General features: G+C 35.7%; 5 protein-coding genes across 6 annotated transcripts in view; all 5 read left to right on the plus strand.

Annotated features, from left to right (window-relative positions):
* The window catches only part of LOC145329434 (uncharacterized), a 48,283-nt gene that overhangs the window by 24,961 nt on the left and 4,658 nt on the right, over positions 1-18,664 (plus strand). The gene's annotated exons all lie outside the window — the stretch shown is intronic.
* Positions 510-2,008, plus strand: LOC145330527 (uncharacterized). The gene is made up of 4 exons (XM_080175153.1): positions 510-639; positions 868-1,184; positions 1,413-1,636; positions 1,851-2,008. The coding sequence occupies exons 1-4, from the start codon at positions 550-552 to the stop codon at positions 1,991-1,993; spliced, it is 774 nt and encodes a 257-aa protein (XP_080031279.1). The 5' UTR covers positions 510-549; the 3' UTR covers positions 1,994-2,008.
* LOC145330528 (uncharacterized) lies at positions 2,340-4,935 on the plus strand. Its single transcript, XM_080175154.1, has 2 exons — positions 2,340-4,532; positions 4,786-4,935. Exons 1-2 carry the CDS (start codon positions 3,887-3,889, stop codon positions 4,929-4,931), a joined length of 792 nt encoding a protein of 263 aa, XP_080031280.1. The 5' UTR covers positions 2,340-3,886; the 3' UTR covers positions 4,932-4,935.
* On the plus strand, positions 9,727-11,041 carry LOC145330529 (uncharacterized). The gene is made up of 3 exons (XM_080175155.1): positions 9,727-10,061; positions 10,287-10,418; positions 10,923-11,041. The coding sequence occupies exons 1-3, from the start codon at positions 9,973-9,975 to the stop codon at positions 11,035-11,037; spliced, it is 336 nt and encodes a 111-aa protein (XP_080031281.1). The 5' UTR covers positions 9,727-9,972; the 3' UTR covers positions 11,038-11,041.
* On the plus strand, positions 13,360-15,151 carry LOC145330530 (uncharacterized). The gene is made up of 3 exons (XM_080175156.1): positions 13,360-13,735; positions 13,969-14,036; positions 14,355-15,151. The coding sequence occupies exons 1-3, from the start codon at positions 13,719-13,721 to the stop codon at positions 14,600-14,602; spliced, it is 333 nt and encodes a 110-aa protein (XP_080031282.1). The 5' UTR covers positions 13,360-13,718; the 3' UTR covers positions 14,603-15,151.

Here is an 18,664-nt window from a genome sequence, read left to right on the forward strand (position 1 = left end):
TGACAGTCAAAATATGGGTACGCCGAGGTCTGACGAGAAATTCCGCAAGTTAGAGGAAAATAATCAGAACATGAAAACCAGTTTTTCTGACCTTGACCCGAGCTTGGATTTAATACAAGATACCCCCAGTGATCCGATGCACGCGTTGCACCTGGGCTATGTAAAGAAAGTGATGACGTACCTGAAGAAAGGACGTAATAGTTATCCAGAATTGGAAGAAGAAGACTTAGTTCAAATGGAGAGAATTACAGGGATGTACTGCATTTGACTAAAGAAATGACGCGTAAAATAGGTGTTTTCTTCGCGCATTTCTCGGCACTGCGATAAAATTCTGCATTTTTAGATTTATGTCTATTACACATTATTTGTACGCCTTGTTATGCCGCTTAAAAGAGTGTTAGTTTGAAAAGTTTAAAGAACTTAAATTTTGAAAATTTTCTCCTTATCACCCATATTTTACCATGAACTGCAGTAACTCCAATTATAGATGAAATCAACGATCAATTGAAGCTTGTTGGCGATTTTGATCGCGTTCCCCGTACGTCCATCATGCGCCTGACAGAGAAGAAGCTAGCCCTCAATTTGAAAAGTTCTGAATTCAAAGTACTGGGCTTCTACCATATGATATTTTATGCAGAGGTAGGTTTTTACCATATTATAATCTTTTTAGAATTTAAAGCTTATTTCAGTTTCATTATATTGTATAGCAATAACATTCTTTTTAAATTTGCGCACGTGTGCTATATTATATATATATTTCTATTGAGGAGGGTGGACTTCCAATAAGTATATAGGGCGAAGCCCCTAGAGGCTAGGGGCGAAAGAGCTAGTTTTACCTTAAATTATTACAATGTTTTTTTTTTCCAGTTGGCAAATCTTAAAGATGAACAACGTCTGATATGCAAGTTTTTATTCCACATATTGCGCAGTCTCGAAGAGCATATAACAACTGAACGTGTGGCTGAGCTCAAGACCATGATAATGGTCCTGAACTCAAAATTGGCGGAGATGTACGGCGAATCGTGCTTGAGTTACAATACTCACATGCTTTACCATATGCCGGAACATGTCCGCCGATTTGGACCATCCATGGCGTTCAGTTGTTATGCTTTCGAAAGTGCCAATCATGTGATATCAACTTACATCCGAGGATATAATTTTGGCCTTAAAGAGGTTTCAAACAGGTAATACTATTTTTTTTTAGTTGAGTTCCTTTGACTTTTAGTTTTGGTTTCAAGAAGTGTCACTTCTCCCCCCCCCCCCCCACTCTTTACAAATTTTAATGTAATTTTTAAAAATGTAACATAACTTTCTTTCCGTGTATTGCTGATCAAACACTTAAGCTATAACGATTTCACCAGCAACATACCTTTCCGTTTAACAGCCATTAATGACATAAATGACATATTTAGATTGTTGATATTTCACACAGTGAAACCGTACATAAATGAAAAGCTGGCTGTCAGGGGAAAAAGGAATGCCAACAAACGAAAGTTCGAAAGTAATCAATTCTATACAGACTGCCAAGACCTCTACTTTGTCCCAGACTGCCGTCGTGATAAAACAGTATGGTTGGTCCACAAAGTGAGGACATTTTTTCCGGCATACACCTTTCCTGAAGATTCCAGAATAATAGGTAGGGGTGTATATTTTGCACATGATTAATTGTTGTATAGAAATATTTCATGAACTATACATTTCATCTAATTCCTTTTTAACCTACCACAATTTATTTGTAATTCTCTTATCATGCCAGGAGGAGAGTGTGGTAAAGGGGGGAGGGGGGGTCTAGGAAATATGAATTAAGTTTTATGGTTTTAAACACTGAAAATATACACCCCTGGTATTAGGAGTAGGCAAGACTGACGATCCCGAAGACTATAGCCATCCTCCAACACAACTAGCCTCCAACCTACTGAAGTACAGAGTAGCACATATCTCCGTACACCTGTTGCATCAAGATGTCTCCATCGTAATTCCTATCGGAATTTAATTTTGTACATTGAAAGCAGAGAAAGGGGGGGGGGGGGGGAAATGACACTTTTTGAAACCAAAACTAAAAGTTCCATATTGTACCCTTATAAAACAACTGCCATGCAAAATGACAGATCTGTAACTGTTTCTTTAGTTCAGTTCCTTTGACTTTTAGTTTTGGTTTCAAAAAGTGTCACTTCCCCCCCCCCCTTTTGTTATAATATGTATGTAAAATGTTGTAAAATTCAACTGAAGGTCCTTCCCTCTTTATTTGGAATTTATGTGAAATGTACTTTAAAATATTTTTTTCATTAAAATTATTTTTTATAGCTAATTTTAAAAAAGGCATGTCAACTTTATTTAGCAAAACCCTACCTTTTTGGCCATCGATGGGTATGAAGTTAAAGTGTTATAAGTCTAGTCTGTAATTTGAAAGAGTACATGTTTGCAATTTAATTTAATTTTACATAAAATTTTAATTTCTGTCTACACATTTCAGATTTAAAACTATGCAAATTGCCCATGCCAACGACCTGGATACAACAGCGTAATTTCGACTGGCAATTGACCAAGCTAGATCCCAAAATGACGAGGACTGGAAAGAGTGCTAGTTCTGTAAAGGTAAAAATTATATTTAAGGCCTAATTTACTATTGTACAAATTGCTGCTACCCTTCGCTCTTAAAACTTATAAATTCGCATGTTACCGGATCGAAAGGAAAACCTTATCGGTTCATGCTTAACAGACCACAAAAGATTATTGACCAAGTATAATTATTTATTAATTTTCCACAGTGTGTTTAACATTTGATATTAGTAATTAAAATTCTAGGGGCGTAGCCACTGCTATCTAATATCTTATTATGCATTGTAAATACAACAATTATTTCTTGCTTTAGAACAACAAGCCTACTGGAGGTGGCAAACCTAATGGAAGTGCCAGAGGTGGAAGTGCCAAAGCTGCAAGTGCCAAACCTGGAAGCAACAAATCTACTGGAGGTGGCAAAGGTACAACAGCAAAGGTAGGATTTTAAGTTTTATTGTTATCGGTTTTTGGTTTGTTGGTGTTTTGTTGTTAAACTAAACTTACTAACATGATGTCTGTTTGTGGGTTTGTACCAACAAATCTCGTTAACCGTTGAACAAATTGGGTCCCTCTAACCATATAACTTAACCTAGCCTAACCTAACACAGTCATTTTGTCGGGAGAGGGGGGGGGGTAGGGTAAAGTTTTAAAAAATAGAAGAAAAAAATTAGGATAATGCCGGTGTTGTTTAAAACTATAATCCTCGGTAAGTAATGCTTTACAATAATTATCTATATTATTTTTAGAACACAACTAGAACCACAACATCTCCAATAAGGCCAATAAATATTACCCCACCTCCATCTCCACGGGCACGGCACCCCTCCGCGAATCAACGGACCGCGAGAGTTGTAGTTCCTCCTGCAACATCATCACGACCCCAGCCCCAGTCATCACGACCCCAGGGATCATCTGGCCCTTCTGGTGAGATGGAAGAAAGCGAGGTATTATTTTTATTTCATTTTGTCATCCAGAGGATACAAATTACAATTATTTAGGATATATATCGACTTAGCCTGGAAAAAATAACTTGTAAGATTTGACTAAATTTTTGGTAAACATTGACCAATAAAAATTTACCTTGTAAATTTTTACAAACAAGTTGGTCAAATTTTACCAAGTTGATTTTTTGGTCAAAGTCCAAAAATCTGGACTTAGCCTAAAAATTTACCTTGTCAATTTTTACCAAAAAGTTGGTCAAATTTTACCAAGTTTTTTTGTTTGTCAAAGTCCAAAAATGATGGAAGATGCTTAGGATCACTTGCTCTTGTTTGTGGATAGTCTTCTTTTCTACCACGTAGTTTTTAAAATACCAAGACTTGAAAATATGTGGTTTAATATGTTTAATTTTAAGGATTTGTTCACCGGGGCCGTTATGAACCAAATTCAGAACCAATTTCAGCAGCTACGTACTTTCTTGACCTCACAAATGAAAAATCAAATAGAGCCCATTAATGCGTCCATCAGAAACTTGGTAAACAAAACGTCCACAAACCATGAATTAGTGAAGAATGAAATCAAAGACCTGCAAGACAGTGTATCAAGAGATATGGCTGAAAATACTGTAACCCTGACAACAGAAATGAAGAAAACCGGAAAAATAGTGGAAACCTTGGTGACTGATCTAAGAAGACTGACCAATGTGGATGAGCTTGATGAGGAGGAGGCGAATAAAGGGCCTAGTGAGAATCAGGATGTTGTCGTGGACCGTATTTTCTCACCAGAATTTTACAAAGAAAGAATAAAGAACCATGACCCCTTGGAAAAAGATGGTTATATGCGAAGAGAAGAAATTGTCTTTTTCATCCAAAATTTCGAAGACTCACTGAAAGTGGATAAAGGCTGGCAAACCTTACTGAAAGTATGCCGAGACATCATAACCTTCCTATATGTCGTGTTCGAGCAGTTCACCTTTGACGCCCGCATCACCGCTGCCTTTTGGACTGCTCCGGAACTTATTGATGACGAAACTGGTAAGTAAATATTATTTTGTAAATTTGACATGATGAGAAAACGTTTAAAACAGGGAGAAGGGAGGTGGGGGCAAGGGAAATAAACCGAATAAAAAAGGCATTCCTATTCTTGCTAGCAGGTGACCATGTACAATAATCTTTTTATATATATATTTTATTTGTGAAAATAAATCTTGTGCAGAATATACACCCCTGGTACAATAATAAACATGTACCTATGCATAGTTAATTGAAAATTTCATTATTATTTCAGTGGAACGTTTCTTGGATCATTGTAAGTTAGTGCTTAACGAGACGTACCTACATGAAGCTATCCCACCAAATTTGTGGAGAACAGGAACCTATGTGTCTTCAAGCGACCTTTTTCTAGTGAGGAACCACATACAAGCTTGTAGGTAATTCAATTATTTATCGCATCTATTCCGCGTCTATTAAATGTGAAAGTGGTAGTTTCACAAAATGCATTTCAATGTTCTTTAGTTAAAAAAGTAGTTTCACGAAATGTTAACTGCATATTGTATTCTTGTTAAATTGTTAAACTACATTTCTATGGCATATGTTTCAAAGAATTTCAATTTTGTACCATGTATTTTTTTATGTGGCAAGACTTTTAGTTCATCTTTTCTTGATATATGTTATATGTTATATATTGAGACTGTTTTGATATAAACCCTTTTTTTATCTAGGTTCAAGCGCAATTTCGAACACACTTTTAAAAAGGACGCGACTGGTTTTTGTGAAAATATGAAGAGGGCCGAAGATTATATGATTGCTAATGAGGATCCTGTCTGCTGGAGGTTATTTCGAGGGCTGGTAACGCGAAAACAAGAACGCGCATTGTCAACCCCCCTCTACAAGTATGAACAGGTTTTTGAAATCAAGCCAAGCAAGGAGACAAGCAATAAGAAAGGCAAGAAAGACAAGAAAGACAAGAAGGAAAAGCCACAGAAACGATCAGCCTTACAGATGTGTGAATTGTATCTGGCCCCTGCAGAGATACAAAGAATTAAGCGGCGTATTAAACCGAAGACAATCACAACTTCAACACCAGGTGTTACAGCCGAAGACAAGAAATTTTACTACATGTTAGGTGCCCACTCAATGGGTTGCTTACCCCACGAAGTTCAAGGAAAGAACCAGATTTACTTGAAAAGAAACAATGACAGGTCGAGTACTACATTTCAGATCAAAAATTATGCAGACATTGGGAATGCAAAGAAATCCAAGCAATTTTTCAAGACAGTCCATAGTGATAAGAAGGTTATACAAAGAGCTGGAATGTATTATTCGTACGCCACAAACAATTTGAAACCAGAAATGAGTGAAGAACAGACAAAGATTCACAATGCCAGTGAGAAAGCAACAAAAATTTCCAGAAATAGAAAGATCGGAAGAATGAACACCACTGCTGATGAATCCACTGCTGATGATTCCACTGCTGATGATTCCACTGCTGATGATTCCACTGCTGATGAATCCACTGATGGTGAAGACAATGATGGTGAAGGCAATCATGGTGGAGGCAATGCTGTTGAAGACAATGATGCTGAAGGCAATGCTGTTGAAGAAAATGGTATGGAAAACATTGCTGATGAAGAAAGCAACAATGGTGAGGAGCTTGTAATTGATGACGGAGGCGACGACGTTGAAATGAATTCAAATGATGATCAGATTGGGAATGAGTTACGCATACCACCCGCGGAGAATCCAGCAGTAACTCCAGAACCAGTAAAGCAACCAGTAAAGCCACGTAGGTTATATGAAGATCCAATTGTCAACAGCCAGTCCAATAATAAACCCAAAGTAAATGTATTTGAAAACATCACAAGCTCCAAAAGGAAGAAGCATGGAAAGGGCTCGAAAAAGTCGAAGAAGATAATTATTTGTGAAACAGACGATGAGGGCCAAAATGTGGGAAATCTTGATGATACAGTGCCAATGCAAGATGATGAACCACCACCAAACTTTCCACCACTGCAAAGACAGAAAGAATTTTATGGACGAAATAATTCAATCACAGGTACATATTTGTTGAACATTAATTATTATTTATAAGTTTTATCTTTCCTCGTATTGTGTATATACTGCACAAGATTTTTTTTCCTCTGCTACTAATTTTTTTTAAATTTTTCTTCCCCCCCCCCCTAGTTTTTTTTCACCAAGTAGGGGGAAAATTGAAAAATATTTAAAGAACTCTATGATTTATTTATTCTATCCCTCCTACAACACATTTCCTTTTAAAATTTTTTTTTCAACCAAGTAGGGGGGGTGGGGGGGTGGAAAAAATGTTTTCAGTACTTGCTTTTTGTTTGGAAACGTATAAAATTAATGTATAAATTAATTATTTACAGGCAACAGTAACGAGAGACAGGTGACTGGAAAGGCAACAAGTGTCGTGGAGGAAAGCAGCAGTGATGAGAATGATGAGGATGCCGAAGGTATTGTTATTTATAGTTTGAAAAACGTAGGAACTGTATCACCTAAATTTAAGTTTATTAATATTTTAGTTGAGAAGTAGTCTTAGATAAAAACCCTGTGGATTAATTTTGTTTTAAGGGAAACTTCGTACAGGCCCTGACAGGGTTTTAGGCTAAAATTTGTATGGGCGCAGCCGCTATCTATAATACTAAGTAGCTTAATGTCTGTCCGGCCGTCAGAAGCTTAAGATCTCAGTAACCACTGAATCGATCGAGGTTACGGTAAAATTTTACCACCTTTTAAATCGTATAGGCTGGTAAAATTCTACCATAAAAGTGGTAAAAACTAGGTTTTTTATGGTATTAATTGTATCCTGGAGATCGGATTCTACTCTTCTGTGTATTGGTCCTGCGGTGATTTTAAGCTATTTCCTTGGAGGGGGGGGGGGGGGGTTGGGTAACATTTATACTATTTGAAATAATGACTATAATAATTATTTAGATGATGTGCCGATCATTCCAAAGAAGAACCGGGAGCGAAGGCAAACCGCATTGGAAGCCGAAGCAAAAACCAAGAGAAGTTTACAGCTGGACTCAAATGAACCATCATTCGAGGTGGATAACGAAGATGACGGAAACGAGAGTGACGAAATTTTGGAGGTTGAGGACATTGAGGGCAAGAATGACGGCAATGCAAGTAAGGAAATTCGGATACATCCATGTGGAATAATATTACCCAAACTTGCCATTATAATTGAAAACCACACGGGTCATTATGAGGTTGTTGCAGTAGGCTCAAATGTTTCTATACACAACCAAAGGGAAATTTTAGAACTCATCAACATTGACGGTAAGTTACAGGTCTTAATGTAATAAATGGGGGGGGGGGGGGGGGGTGGGCGAAAGTGACACTTTTTGAAACCAAAACTAAAACCAGCCTAATTTTTTTGGGGCTTTTATTGGCGGTTCTCGGCGGTGGCGACGCCGTTTCTTCACAGTTCCATATTGTACCCCTATAAAGCAACTGCCAATGCAAAATTCCCCCTTTTATCTTTGATTGGCATATAAATATAGGGTAAAAAATATTGCTTGTTTTCATTTGAATCTGATTAATAGTAACTAATGTTCATATAGGTATGGAAATAATATTGAAGCTACAATTATGTACATTTGCTTTAACATTTTTTATTTCTTTGTAGGAGAAAAAGCAAAGTGGAAAAATGATGAAGAAGAAGGTGATTTAATTTCTGACATCAAAGAAGAAGCACCAGAAAGTGATGATACAGATCAAGGTCATCAATCAGACCCAGACACTGGAACTGGCAGTAGTAGTAGTAGTGAAGAAGAAGAAGATGAACGCAGGCCAAAAGCAAAAGTGGCCCAAAAGCCAAAGCCTACCAAAGAAGTTCCTAAACGTCCCAGAAAACAAACAAAATTTCCATCAACAAATCAAATTGAAGCGGTGTTGTACAGAAACCAGAGCAGAGCAAGCACGAGCAGAGCACAAAATGAAAGCCGGGAATATGCTGAAAGTTGCGGAGGCACATCAAATCCTGATGAAGACGTAAACCCAGAACCAGGTTGTAGTTATAGTCAACTCAGTGCAGAGCCAGGTTGTAGTAATAGTCAACTCAGTGAGCAACCTAACCAAATTAGGATGCAGCAAATGTTGAACAGAACAAATACACATTTGCCCGATTTCGGCCAGCGTGGTGAGACTCGGACAAGAAGAGATGCCAACAAACGAGTAAAGGCCAACATGAAGAGGCAAAGATTGTGGGAACAGGGAATCAGGCCTGAAGATGAAGAGTTAGAGAAGAAGAAAAGATCAAGCTCCAGACCACCACAGAGAGCAAGTTCTCAACAATGTTCTCAGAACATAAACAATTACAGTATCTTTGGCAGCTACATTACAGCTGATTCGGGAAAGGGGTGTATATTCTGCACAAGAAATATTGTTTGTCCACGGCTAAAAATTTTTAAAATTTACAAATGTTTTCAGTTTTCTTAATTATTACCTTTTTTTCTTACCTCCATCTATTTATATTTAATGAAATATAATATACATCCCTGTGCAGACTTGGAAAAAATATTACACATCCGAACCATGTAGAATATACATCCCTGGCAGAATGGAGACAAGTATTATTCGTCGGAACTTTCGTCTGAAAACGAAGTACAAGACGAAGAACAAGACGAAGAACAAGACGAAGAACAAGACGAAGACCTGATAGCTCCCAGTCAATCCCAATAATTCCAGGACTTTACGTATATATATATTTATATGTAATTTTTTTTTATGTCATAAGTTTCATCTTCAACTTTTTTTTATAATATCTAGAAAGGAGTAGTTTCCCAAAATGCATTTGAAGTTAATTTAGTGAACCGTATATTTGAACCTGTTTAAATGTGTTTAAACTTTATTTATATGGCATAAATTTGAAGAAAGTTAAATTTTCTACCACGTACTTTTACCATCTTAACAAAGAAAAATATGCAATTCACAAAATTAAGTTCAAATGCATTTTGTGAAACTACCCCTTTCCACCAATTAAGTTTAATGAGCTTAAAGTTAAGAGCTTAAACTGAAAATTTTTTGTTGTATAATCTGTTGCATTTTTTGTAATTCAGTATATAGCAGTTGTAGTTTACCCCCTAAACTAAGGAAAAAAAGTATTCACAACTAGCTTTTGTTAATTTTATATATTTGTTTAATTTTGTATATAAATATTATATATATGACAGTTATTGTAGGGAATGTTTTAATTAATACGGTGGTAGATTTCCATGGTAAAATCCGTAATGTTTCTGTGCTGTAATTAAAAAAGAGAACGTTTCAAATTTGTATTAACTTTTTGTAAATGAAATTTGTCTATATACTTGTTTACAATATAAGATATACCAATATGTGATCTTGCTGGACCCTATTATATTAAAATTCCCTACGTCAGTTTTTTGGACATTTATTCATGAAAATTTATAATTACCAGTGATAATTTGTTTCTTTTCAAATTTAATATAGAATGTCCGACATGTCCATGTCAGCCACAGCAGCAGCCGACTTAGAGAGAGACGAACAGCACGAAGAACAGAAGCCGGAAACCACAAGTGGGTGAGTAATATTTTAATATGTATAAAACGAAGTAGAATGATGTCTGTCTGTCTGTCTGTCCGTCCGTCCGTCCCTAGCTATATTTTGGTAACCATTCATCGAATCGGATTCGACAATCCATCACAACATAATTACATAAATACATATTACATATTTTTTGGTAATTACTTCTTTGGGCAAAGGTCCGATTACCTGGGATATATAATATATATTTATATATTTCAGTGATAGCGAAAAAGAGAAGAACGAAATGAGTGTGTCTGAGCCTGAGCTGCCTGCTAAGCTGGCTGACCTGCCTGATACCCCTCCTAAATCGTCTGATACAGAAGATTTGAACCTAACTTTGGATTGCACTACGTAAGTTTATTTATTTTTGTTACCATTCTATTTCTGTTCGGAAGGTGGTAGTAGCCGGATTGAAAAGAGTAGGATAAACATTATTGTTATGGCGAATAATTATAGTTTCATTCAGGGGTGTACATTACGCACAAGATTTATTTTGTTCCCGTGGTACAAAATTTTGTATTTTTTTCCCACCTATTTTTATCTCACCAAGTAGGGACGGAAATGGAGAAATATTGAAAGAACTAAAATTTTTGGTCCTACCACACATATTTTAGTTATTTTCCCCCCACCACCTGAACAGGGGATCCCATATAGGATATACACCCCTGATATTTCAAATTAGCAGCTACGCTAAACCCTCTAATATGAAGTATATCTCTTAAAGTTTCTTTTGCCACTCCCTTCCCTTGCCGGTACCTATGAGAAGAACCCGATCTGTTCAGTGGTTATCGAGATCCTTCGGTACATAAACACGGACATCCTGTTACTTTAGTATTATTTTTTTTTATTTTTCAGGGACGACGATGGATGGGAGACAATGCAGAAAATAAAACAAGACCTTAGGGCAGCAAAGCAAAAAATTGCTTCTTTGGAAGAGGAGATCGCTTGTTTGGAAACACAAACAAAGTAAGAAATTTTTTTCACTTCTTTTTTTGGTATTTAATCCGGGCGACTGTGTTGTAAATGATTTTTCGGTACAGACAAATTCACCTTTATATATTACAAAACTAGCAAGTATGCCTCTAGGGGTAAGGTGGGAGGGGTAAATGTGGACCAAAAAAAAAGTTTACTATTTAATTATAATATGATTGCTTAATTCAGGGAGCAATCCAAGAGATGTCCGGCGGCACTAAAGGATGACCAGAAGGTCGGACAAGCCTCTGTTATGGAAGGAGAAGCAAAGTAAGATATCCTATTATATAAAGTAGTAAGCGTTTTTTGTTTGTCCCGAAGGATAACCGCTAAACCGATATTGTTCTCCTTTAAAGTGAAGCTTCTTATAGGTCCTGGAAAGGTTTTAAACTATTTTTGTGCAGGGTGTCTTCACCCCCTCCCCCAAAAAATATTTTTACTCTTCTGAAACTGAAATTGAAAATGGGAAGATGTTGATTTTTCCCCTTCCAACCTTAAGTGCCCCTAGAGGTTTCTAGGGGCGTAGCCACTAGTTTCTTTTAATAATCTTTTTTCATACTTTATCCGGGCGACTGTGTTGTAAATGATTTTTCGGTACAGACAAATTCACCTTTATATATTAAAAAACTAGCAAGTATGCCTCTAGGGGTAAGGTGGGAGTGGTAAATGTGGACCATAAAAAGTTTACTATTTAATAATAATATGATTGCTTAATTCAGGGAGCAATCCGAGAAATGTCCGGCGGCACAAAATGATGATCAGAAGGTCGGACAAGCCTCTGTTATGGAAGGAGAAGCAAAGTAAGATATCCTGTTATATAAAGTAGTAAGCGTTTTTTGTCTGTCCCGAAGGATAACCGCTAAACCGATATTGTTCTCCTTTAAAGTGAAGCTTCTTATAGGTCCTAGAAAGGTTTTAAACTATTTTTGTGCAGGGTGTCTTCACCCCCTCCCCCAAAAAATATTTTTACTCTTCTGAAACTGAAATTGAAAATGGGAAGATGTTGATTTTTCCCCTTCCAACCTTAAGTGCCCCTAGAGGTTTCTAGGGGCGTAGCCACTAGTTTCTTTTAATAATCTTTTTTCATACTTTATCCGGGCGACTGTGTTGTAAATGATTTTTCGGTACAGACAAATTCACCTTTATATATTAAAAAACTAGCAAGTATGCCTCTAGGGGTAAGGTGGGAGTGGTAAATGTGGACCATAAAAAGTTTACTATTTAATAATAATATGATTGCTTAATTCAGGGAGCAATCCGAGAAATGTCCGGCGGCACAAAATGATGATCAGAAGGTCGGACAAGCCTCTGTTATGGAAGGAGAAGCAAAGTAAGATATCCTATTATATAAAGTAGTAAGCGTTTTTTGTCTGTCCCGAAGGATAACCGCTAAACCGATATTGTTCTCCTTTAAAGTGAAGCTTCTTATAGGTCCTGGAAAGGTTTTAAACTATTTTTGTGCAGGGTGTCTTCACCCCCTCCCCCAAAAAATATTTTTACTCTTCTGAAACTGAAATTGAAAATGGGAAGATGTTGATTTTTCCCCTTCCAACCTTAAGTGCCCCTAGAGGTTTCTAGGGGCGTAGCCACTAGTTTCTTTTAATAATCTTTTTTCATACTTTATCCGGGCGACTGTGTTGTAAATGATTTTTCGGTACAGACAAATTCACCTTTATATATTACAAAACTAGCAAGTATGCCTCTAGGGGTAAGGTGGGAGTGGTAAATGTGGACCATAAAAAGTTTACTATTTAATAATAATATGATTGCTTAATTCAGGGAGCAATCCGAGAAATGTCCGGCGGCACAAAATGATGATCAGAAGGTCGGACAAGCCTCTGTTATGGAAGGAGAAGCAAAGTAAGATATCCTATTATATAAAGTAGTAAGCGTTTTTTGTCTGTCCCGAAGGATAACCGCTAAACCGATATTGTTCTCCTTTAAAGTGAAGCTTCTTATAGGTCCTGGAAAGGTTTTAAACTATTTTTGTGCAGGGTGTCTTCACCCCCTCCCCCAAAAAATATTTTTACTCTTCTGAAACTGAAATTGAAAATGGGAAGATGTTGATTTTTCCCCTTCCAACCTTAAGTGCCCCTAGAGGTTTCTAGGGGCGTAGCCACTAGTTTCTTTTAATAATCTTTTTTCATACTTTATCCGGGCGACTGTGTTGTAAATGATTTTTCGGTACAGACAAATTCACCTTTATATATTACAAAACTATAGCAAGTATGCCTCTAGGGGTAAGGTGGGAGTGGTAAATGTGGACCATAAAAAGTTTACTATTTAATAATAATATGATTGCTTAATTCAGGGAGCAATCCGAGAAATGTCCGGCGGCACAAAAGGATGACCAGAAGGTCGGACAAGCCTCTGTTATGGAAGGAGAAGCAAAGTAAGATATTTCTTTTAATATTATTTTTTCATACTTTATCCGGGCGACAGTGTTGTAAATGATTTTTCTGTAAAGACAAATTCAACGTGTTCCTTTATTTATTAAAAGCGAGTACTAGCAAGTACGCCTCTAGCTGGGTAAGGTGGAAGGGGTAAATGTGGAACCAAAAAGTTAACTACTTAATTTAAATAGATTATTATATATATATTGTTTAATTCAGGAACAAAACAGCTGCAGCTGGCTCTCCAGAAAATTCGGATGAGAACGAGGTTAAGGAAGTCACTGTTATGGAAACACCAGCAAAGTAAGATTTTTTAAAAATTGTTTTTACTACTTTATCCTGGCGACTGTGTTGTAAATGATTTTTCTGTACGCTAAACCCTCTAATATGAAGTATATCCTTAAAGTTTCTTTTGCCACTCCCTTCCCTTGCCGGTACCTATGAGAAGAACCCGATCGGTTCAGCGGTTAACAAGATCCTTCGCTACATACAAACAAAAATCGTTTTACTTTGTAGTATAGATTGTTTAATTTCAGGATGGAAGACAAACCGGATTTTGATATAATTTATGAGAACATAAAGAATCCAGGACCAAAAAGCCCAGGTATAGTACAATATTTATACTAGCGACTGTGCCCAAAGCATATAGTGAAACATTTCTGTACTAGGCACTAAGAAAATGCCGTAATACATTGTATTATTACACTAGGTTAGGTTAGGTTAGGTTAGGTTAGGTTAGGTTAGGTTAGAATAGGCTAGGCTAGGCTAGGCTAGGCTAGGCTAGGCTAGGCTAGGCTAAAACTAGAAATATTACTCTTTCTATTAATACACTAGGTTAGGTTAGGCTAGAAAAAAAAACTATTGTAAAATTGAAGTATTTTTTTGTAAAAAAAAGTAATTTTAAAAAATATTTTAATTTCAGTGTATCGGGTGTCAGATGATGAGCAGGAGATGTTTGAACCACCCCCTCCTACAATCCCGCCAGCATCAAAACTGAGTAGGCGCAAAAGAAGTGCAACACCGGGGAAAATCAAGACCTGCGCCCATGGACGCAGTCCCCGAAGCGAGCTGCCATTGAACACAAGACTCATCGAATGCACCTATATGTGTCCAGACTGCCGCGTCTTCTTTCACAAGAGGCAAAAACAAAGAAAAGAAGGACAAAAGTAAGCTGATGTATAATAGTCCTTCCAGTCAGATCATATATAAACTATTTGTGATAAAAAAGTGATATATATCAAGATATCTTGAGTCAAAAATATGTTTAACCACCTTTAATTTGTACGTACATTAATCTATATGACAGTTTTGACAGTTTTGTTCTGACGATGAGAATATTCATATAATATTATATTTGAAACCGCTATTCCTATATAGCAAATTTTTGAAAATTTAATAATGGAAAGTAACTTCGTAATATATTTTTCTTGTGTATAAAAATGTTCTAGTATAAAGTACAATTAGAATCCAGATCTCAGCAATTAAAACCTATGTATATTTGTGTTAATTTCTCAGCTTAAACCGATTAAACATGCAGTTATATTATCTGTAAAACTATGTAATATTTGGTCATTTAAACCACGTCTAGAATTATAGACTAATTAAGAAAATTTCTGTGAATATATACCTATATAGTATCGCGCTATCGTACCTATGTAAATCATTATGTAAAAAAATATGTTTAAGTGTTTCAATCAATAAAGATAATAATGAAAACAATTTTTTTTTTATTTTTGCGATTTGTGTACAAGCGAGGTTTTTCTATAATTAAGGTCGTTTTTTACCACTTTCTCGTGATTTTTACCACCCGTTTTTACCACAATTATTGGTAAATTTTTACCATATTTACCCTATTTCTGGTAAAATTTTACCAGTTTAGGGCAAAAATATTACCAGGTGTTGAACAGTTTTACCACTTTTTCGGTAAAATCTACCAGAAATTTGCGGTAAATTTTACCAAAAAAGTGGTAAAAATTGGTCAAAATCTGGTATAAATTTGCGTCCTAAAATGGTAATATTTTACCGGAAATCTGGTAAAATTTTACCGATAATTGTGGTAAAAATCGCTGGTAAAAAGCGTCACAGAGTACCACCAAAAGTGTTTTTACCACGATTACGGTAAAATTTTACCACCTTTTAAATCGTATAGGCTGGTAAAATTTTACCATAAAAGTGGTAAAAACTAGGTTTTTTTATGGTATTAATTCCGTCCTGGGAAATTTCAAAGTGAAGCTCTGAAACGGTTGGTATACCTGGTATTAAAACGTATAAAGAGTCAAAACTTAATAGAAAATTATATTATGTTGAATATAATTTTCAAGTCCATGCAAACTTGAATGTAAATATGTTGCAAAACTGTTAAAATACAGGACACTGTTTAAGGACATTTTAGGACTATGTTAGAGCAATGTTTCACTAATAACATTGTACTTTATTGTCCTAGAAATTAATATTTCTAAAAAAAGATGAATATTAAAATCGCATATCGTCTTGCGAAAGCAAAACATTTTATATAAATTATTTTGAAAAATAAAGTTGATTTTTGAAAGCGAAGCTTTTCTATAATTAGGGTCGGTCCGTCCGTACGTCCGTCCGTCCGTACGTCCGTAACGGATTGCTTTTTCCGTTAATTTAGGCATGTTAGAATTGTCCTATCGATTACAAATTTTGCATGGTGATTCCTTTAGTAGTTAGGTACGATTTAGAAAGCGTAGTAACTCTATAATCATTACCAAAATGTCCGTACGTCCATTTTAAACATGTTTATTTTTTTTACTTTTTTAACAACAAATTTTTATGTGATAAAATCATCGGATTGATCTGATTTTTGGTATATTGATTCCTGGGACAACAAAGTATAATGTAATAAGCGAAGCAACTCTATAATCAAGTCCTAAAAATGTAAGTATGTCCATAAAAATTATCCTGTATCAAGCAGTTTTACAACAAATTTACTTACAATTTTGCTTTGACTCTTATAAAATTATATTATGATAATTATTAAGTTCTAACACTATACAAGTGTTAATGTCCGTTTGTCCTACCGTTTCAGTGCTTCGCTTTTATGGATGTTGTCATCCTTGTTCTACGTAGAAATTAACAACAATGTTATATAAATCTTTTTACTAAAATAGCAAGAACAATTTTGCCCATAAAAGTCGCACGCCATATAGAATAACATGAATGGAAACATCCATAAGTAGCGAAGTACAAAATCATGAAACGAACAAAATTTTGTATAGCAGGTGTTCAGTTGTCATAACAAGTTCTCTCTCTGAATATGCAAAAAATCAGAGAAAATTACGAAACCTTTAAAAAACATGATTAAGTCTTTTGAAGCATGGTCGTCGGATATACGGACAATACAATGTATAGACTATGCACATGTGTTCACTGGTCGGTTTAGCCATATCATGAAAAAAAAAAAGAATTTGAGAATACGTTTATGGACAGAGGTGGATTTCTTTGTAGGTAGAAAAGCAGTGTTATCAAAAACTTAAAATAATTACGTTTAAAAACTTTGTTGAAAACATATTTTGCAAAGTTATAAAATCTTATTTTACTTGTTATTTTTAGTAGCCAAGATACTCTATAGTTCCTTTTGTCTGTCCGTCCGTAACAATATACGGTTAATGTGATTTTATTGGTTACTATTAAAGATAAAAAGCTTGAATTTATGTTAATTATTATTGTACCTATGAGCGTTTGGTGTATAATTTACTTGGTCCCGTATTGTTAGATATTCTTCTTAAAGACATAAAAATCTTTTTTTTAGGCTAGTCTATAAGTTAGGGTTTCCTACTCTCTGTCTATTAATGTCGCACATCTAATATAGCAGCAGTAGAAACAATTTTTAATGTCATCAGTTATGACGCAGATGCGCAACGGTCACTGGTATGAAAACACTATAAACACAATTTGCCATTTTTCACACAATTCAGTTAATCTCAAATTCAAGATAGATAATTCTTTCAAAATCTATTTTTCATAAAAAAAAATTCCATTAAAAATCACGTTAAAAATAAATGTTTATTTTCATGTAGACAATTATAAAAAAGTTCACGTAATTAATGAATTATTCTATTGCATTAAATAGTATAAATACGTCATAATTGATTTCATTGTTTAGAGTTGTTGTCAGTGGCGTGCGAAGCACTTTGTCTAGGGGGGGGCATTTTGAAGATTTTGTAAAATTTTGCCCCCCCCCTAAATCAAAGTGCCCCGGGGGGGCACTTTGCTTTAGGGGGGGGCATTTTGAATATATATACTAATTTTAAATAAGGGCGTTTTAAGGGGTGGGATTATTTGATTATGGGCCTCCTAGTTCTTATCCCTTCTTCCCCATCCCTATTTCCCATTTATATCCCCCACCTCTCCCCTCCCCCCATCTCTTCTCCCTATCTCTCTCCCGCATCCCTTCTCCCCACCCTGCAATGACCGAAGGGAAGGGAGCTAGAAAGCATCTTTGAAAAAATAGTACAGAAGATAAATTAACCTTCCCCCCCCCCCCTCCACCACAAAACATTTTTAATGGGTGGAAGGGGATGTTATAAAATCTCAGCAGGAAGGATGAATAACCCCATTTAAAAAAATTGGGGGGGGGGAGATAAAAACACTCATTTTGGAAATAATTTACCAAAAATTAACCTAATATGAAAAAATTATATTAAATATTTACATCTTTAAGTAGCAAAGGACAAAAAAGCATTAATAAGAATACAGACAAGTAGATTTAAAGAGCATCTGTTGAAATAAATATATATTTTAGGTAAAAAAAGTCACAAATCCTTTTTCCTGTATGTTGTATGATGACAGTCAAAGTAAATTACATACTGGATGCTCGAAACAGTGAGAAATTTTATTTTTTTAATATCATAATTCACAAAAAAATTTATCGTACCATAAAAACCAAAGATATAATGAACTATGTAAAAAAAAAAAAAAAATTACTTGTTCTTTCATTGTGATAAAAAGCAGAAACCATTAGGAAGGGCGCGAAGCGCAAATTTTTTTCTTCAAATATGCAGGGAGGGAGGGGTTTTTGGGCTATTTATTACACTAGTCACCAATATTTCATAGCAGAAACCATTTGGAAGGGCGCGAAGCACAAATTTTTTTCTTCAAATATGCAGGGAGGGAGGGGTTTTTGGGCTATTTATTACACTAGTCCCCAATATTTCATCGCAGAAACCATTTGGAAGGGCGCGAAGCGCAAATTTTTTTCTTCAAATA

The sequence above is a fragment of the Acartia tonsa genome, chromosome 10 (assembly GCF_053477335.1).
Source record: "Acartia tonsa isolate MP-2025a chromosome 10, ASM5347733v1, whole genome shotgun sequence".
NCBI classification, from domain to species: Eukaryota; Metazoa; Arthropoda; class Copepoda; order Calanoida; family Acartiidae; genus Acartia; species Acartia tonsa.

What these genes read in the sequence shown, in the direction of transcription:
- LOC145330527 (XM_080175153.1), top strand. Translation starts at nt 550, where the DNA reads ATGCGCCTGACAGAGAAGAAGCTAGCCCTCAATTTGAAAAGTTCTGAA. An exon ending in CTTAAAGAGGTTTCAAACAG is followed by an intron (nt 1,185 to 1,412) that starts GTAATACTATTT and finishes TGACATATTTAG; the next exon opens with ATTGTTGATATTTCACACAG. An exon ending in TGAAGATTCCAGAATAATAG is followed by an intron (nt 1,637 to 1,850) that starts GTAGGGGTGTAT and finishes CCCTGGTATTAG; the next exon opens with GAGTAGGCAAGACTGACGAT.
- LOC145330528 (XM_080175154.1), top strand. Translation starts at nt 3,887, where the DNA reads ATGTGGTTTAATATGTTTAATTTTAAGGATTTGTTCACCGGGGCCGTT. An exon ending in ACTTATTGATGACGAAACTG is followed by an intron (nt 4,533 to 4,785) that starts GTAAGTAAATAT and finishes TTATTATTTCAG; the next exon opens with TGGAACGTTTCTTGGATCAT.
- LOC145330529 (XM_080175155.1), top strand. Translation starts at nt 9,973, where the DNA reads ATGTCCGACATGTCCATGTCAGCCACAGCAGCAGCCGACTTAGAGAGA. An exon ending in AAGCCGGAAACCACAAGTGG is followed by an intron (nt 10,062 to 10,286) that starts GTGAGTAATATT and finishes TATATATTTCAG; the next exon opens with TGATAGCGAAAAAGAGAAGA. An exon ending in CTAACTTTGGATTGCACTAC is followed by an intron (nt 10,419 to 10,922) that starts GTAAGTTTATTT and finishes TTTATTTTTCAG; the next exon opens with GGACGACGATGGATGGGAGA.
- LOC145330530 (XM_080175156.1), top strand. An exon ending in TCCAGGACCAAAAAGCCCAG is followed by an intron (nt 14,037 to 14,354) that starts GTATAGTACAAT and finishes TTTTAATTTCAG; the next exon opens with TGTATCGGGTGTCAGATGAT.